Source organism: Phaethon aethereus (genome assembly GCF_964289735.1).
Source record: "Phaethon aethereus genome assembly, chromosome: 21".
Lineage (NCBI taxonomy): Eukaryota > Metazoa > Chordata > Aves > Phaethontiformes > Phaethontidae > Phaethon > Phaethon aethereus.
The window spans coordinates 7,031,049-7,033,080 of NC_138597.1; the positions used below are offsets into that span (position 1 = coordinate 7,031,049).

Consider the following 2,032-nt stretch of genomic DNA (forward strand, 5'->3'; position numbering starts at 1 on the left):
CCTTTGCCATTATTTACTTTTAAGCCACTGAGATCCCATGAGTTCAGTAACCCCGTACGGGTCAGGCTCAAAAGCCACCCACCCTAGGAGGAAGCAGAGCCCCAAATACTGAGGAAAACCCAAATCCTGGAAGTTTGTGAAAGGCTAACCCAAGCCAGCCAATGCTTCAAACGAGGCCCTGGGCAAAACCGTTGCGAGAACAGTTTGGAAAACCTCTCCTCCTCCTCCCCTGGAAGAGCTAGAAAGACGGCGGCGGGCGCGTTGCGAGAAGCGGTCTGCCAAGGCAAGCGGGAAGTCACCCGGGGCGGGACCCCGCGCGGCGCGGCGCGGCGCAGCGCAGCCCAGCGCCCGCCAAGCCGGCGGCCCGGCTCGGCCCCGCTGCGCTCCCGCGGCCCGGCGGGCGGCGCCGAAGGCTAGGCGCGCCGCGGGGTGGCGGCGCCCGCGGCCCCCGCCAGGGCCGGGCTCATGAGGTTCTCGGTGATGTAGGCCACCAGGAGGCAGATGAAGACGAGCATGACGCAGATGGAGCCCCCCACGGCCGTCATGGCGACGACGATGTCCCGCATGGCGGCCGGCTCCACGCGGAACTCCACGCACTGGGCGGGCGGCGCGGGGCGCGGCGGCGCGTAGCGCGGCTGCAGGCAGAGGCGGTAGCGCACGCTGCCGTGCGCCTCGGGCAGCAGGTAGTCGCGGCAGGCGGCGCCCAGCTCCACGCTGTCGCAGGGGAAGCGCGTGTAGGTGCCGTCCCAGGAGCAGTTGAGCGCGAAGCCGCGGAGGCCGGCGGCGGGGCGCGGCGGCCCCCACTGCAGCAGCACGCTGCCGTTGCGCAGCACGTTGGCCACCAGGGCGCCGCCCGGCGAGCGGTGCGCGCGGCAGGCCCGCGCCGCGCACTGGAAGCCGCGGGCCGGCGTGCGGAAGCAGAGCCGCCCGCCCGCCGCGCCCTCGGCCCCCACCTTGTAGGGGCACCACGGCTCCTCCGCCGCCTCGGCCCCGGCCCGCCGCGGCGAGGCGGGCGGCGCTGGCGCCGCGGCGGCGGGCGGCGCCCTCAGGGCGGGCGCCGGCGCCCCAAGGCAGAGCAGGGCGAGGAAGGGCGGCAGCAGGCTGGGCATGCCGGCCGCCGCGGCATGGAGCCGAGCCGCGGTGCCGGCGGAGGGCTGCGGCGCCCCGTGCGCCGGTTATAAACGCGGGCTCCGCAGCCGCTCCGCCGGCCGCCAATGGAGAGGCGGCTCCGCCGTTAACTCTCGCCGGGCTGCGGAGCACCCGCCGCGCTGGGCAGCGCACGCAGGACACGCACCCGCTCCGCACCCGCGGCGGGCGGCCACGACCCCGCCGTGCCTGGCCTGCGGGGGTGGGGGGCTCGCCGCCCCCGGCGGGCGGGTCTCGGGTCCCCCGAGCGCTCCGCTCGCCCGTAAGGGCCCGCACAGGATCTGCTCGGCCCCCGCCCCCGGGCTCTGCCTGCCCGTCCGGCGTCGCTCTGCTTTGCTCGCCGCCCCTCCTGGGTGCTCCGCCGCGCAGGGATTAGCCAAACGCGGGGCGAAGGCGGGTTCGGGCACTGCTCACAGGTGCGGGACGGCAGTGGTCAGGAGGGTGCCTCTGCCAGCGGGGTCTCGCGCCCGGCTGAGATTCGGTCCGGGGCAGGGTTGTGCAAAGTTACAGAGCTCCCCTTCAGCCGAAGCAGACCTTGCTCAAAGATGTAGGGATTACACGTTTTGGTGGCTGGGTTTTTTTTAAGCGTTACGGCTGCAGTCCTAGGCTGCTTTAACACTTTGGCACCGGAAATTTAGAGAAACTCGGCCAGGATGTAATACAGGGAGAAAGATACGAGTCCCCGAAGAGATCAGCTGGTAGCAGCGATACAGCTGCGGGGCTCCAGAGCACACTAGTCTGTGAGACCAAAGGAAAAAAAAATAACTGTCCTCTAACAAGTGCCCTTTTTCCCCTCTCTGCAGCAGCACCAATCCATAATCCCTGCCTTTGATCTCGAACCAGCTGTTTAGTTTGCAGGGCAGAAGAGGGATAGAGACAGAGCAGT

At 69.9% G+C, this 2,032-nt stretch overlaps 1 protein-coding gene across 1 annotated transcript; it reads right to left on the reverse strand.

Annotated features, from left to right (window-relative positions):
• Positions 1 to 385: 385 nt before the first annotated feature.
• On the reverse strand, positions 386 to 1,122 carry FNDC10 (fibronectin type III domain containing 10). The gene has a single exon (XM_082009297.1). It carries the CDS (start codon positions 1,107 to 1,109, stop codon positions 414 to 416), a length of 696 nt encoding a protein of 231 aa, XP_081865423.1. The 5' UTR covers positions 1,110 to 1,122; the 3' UTR covers positions 386 to 413.
• Positions 1,123 to 2,032: the final 910 nt, after the last annotated feature.

Excerpts from the sequence above, each read along its gene's own strand:
- FNDC10 (XM_082009297.1), bottom strand. The coding sequence starts at position 1,109 with ATGCCCAGCCTGCTGCCGCCCTTCCTCGCCCTGCTCTGCCTTGGGGCG.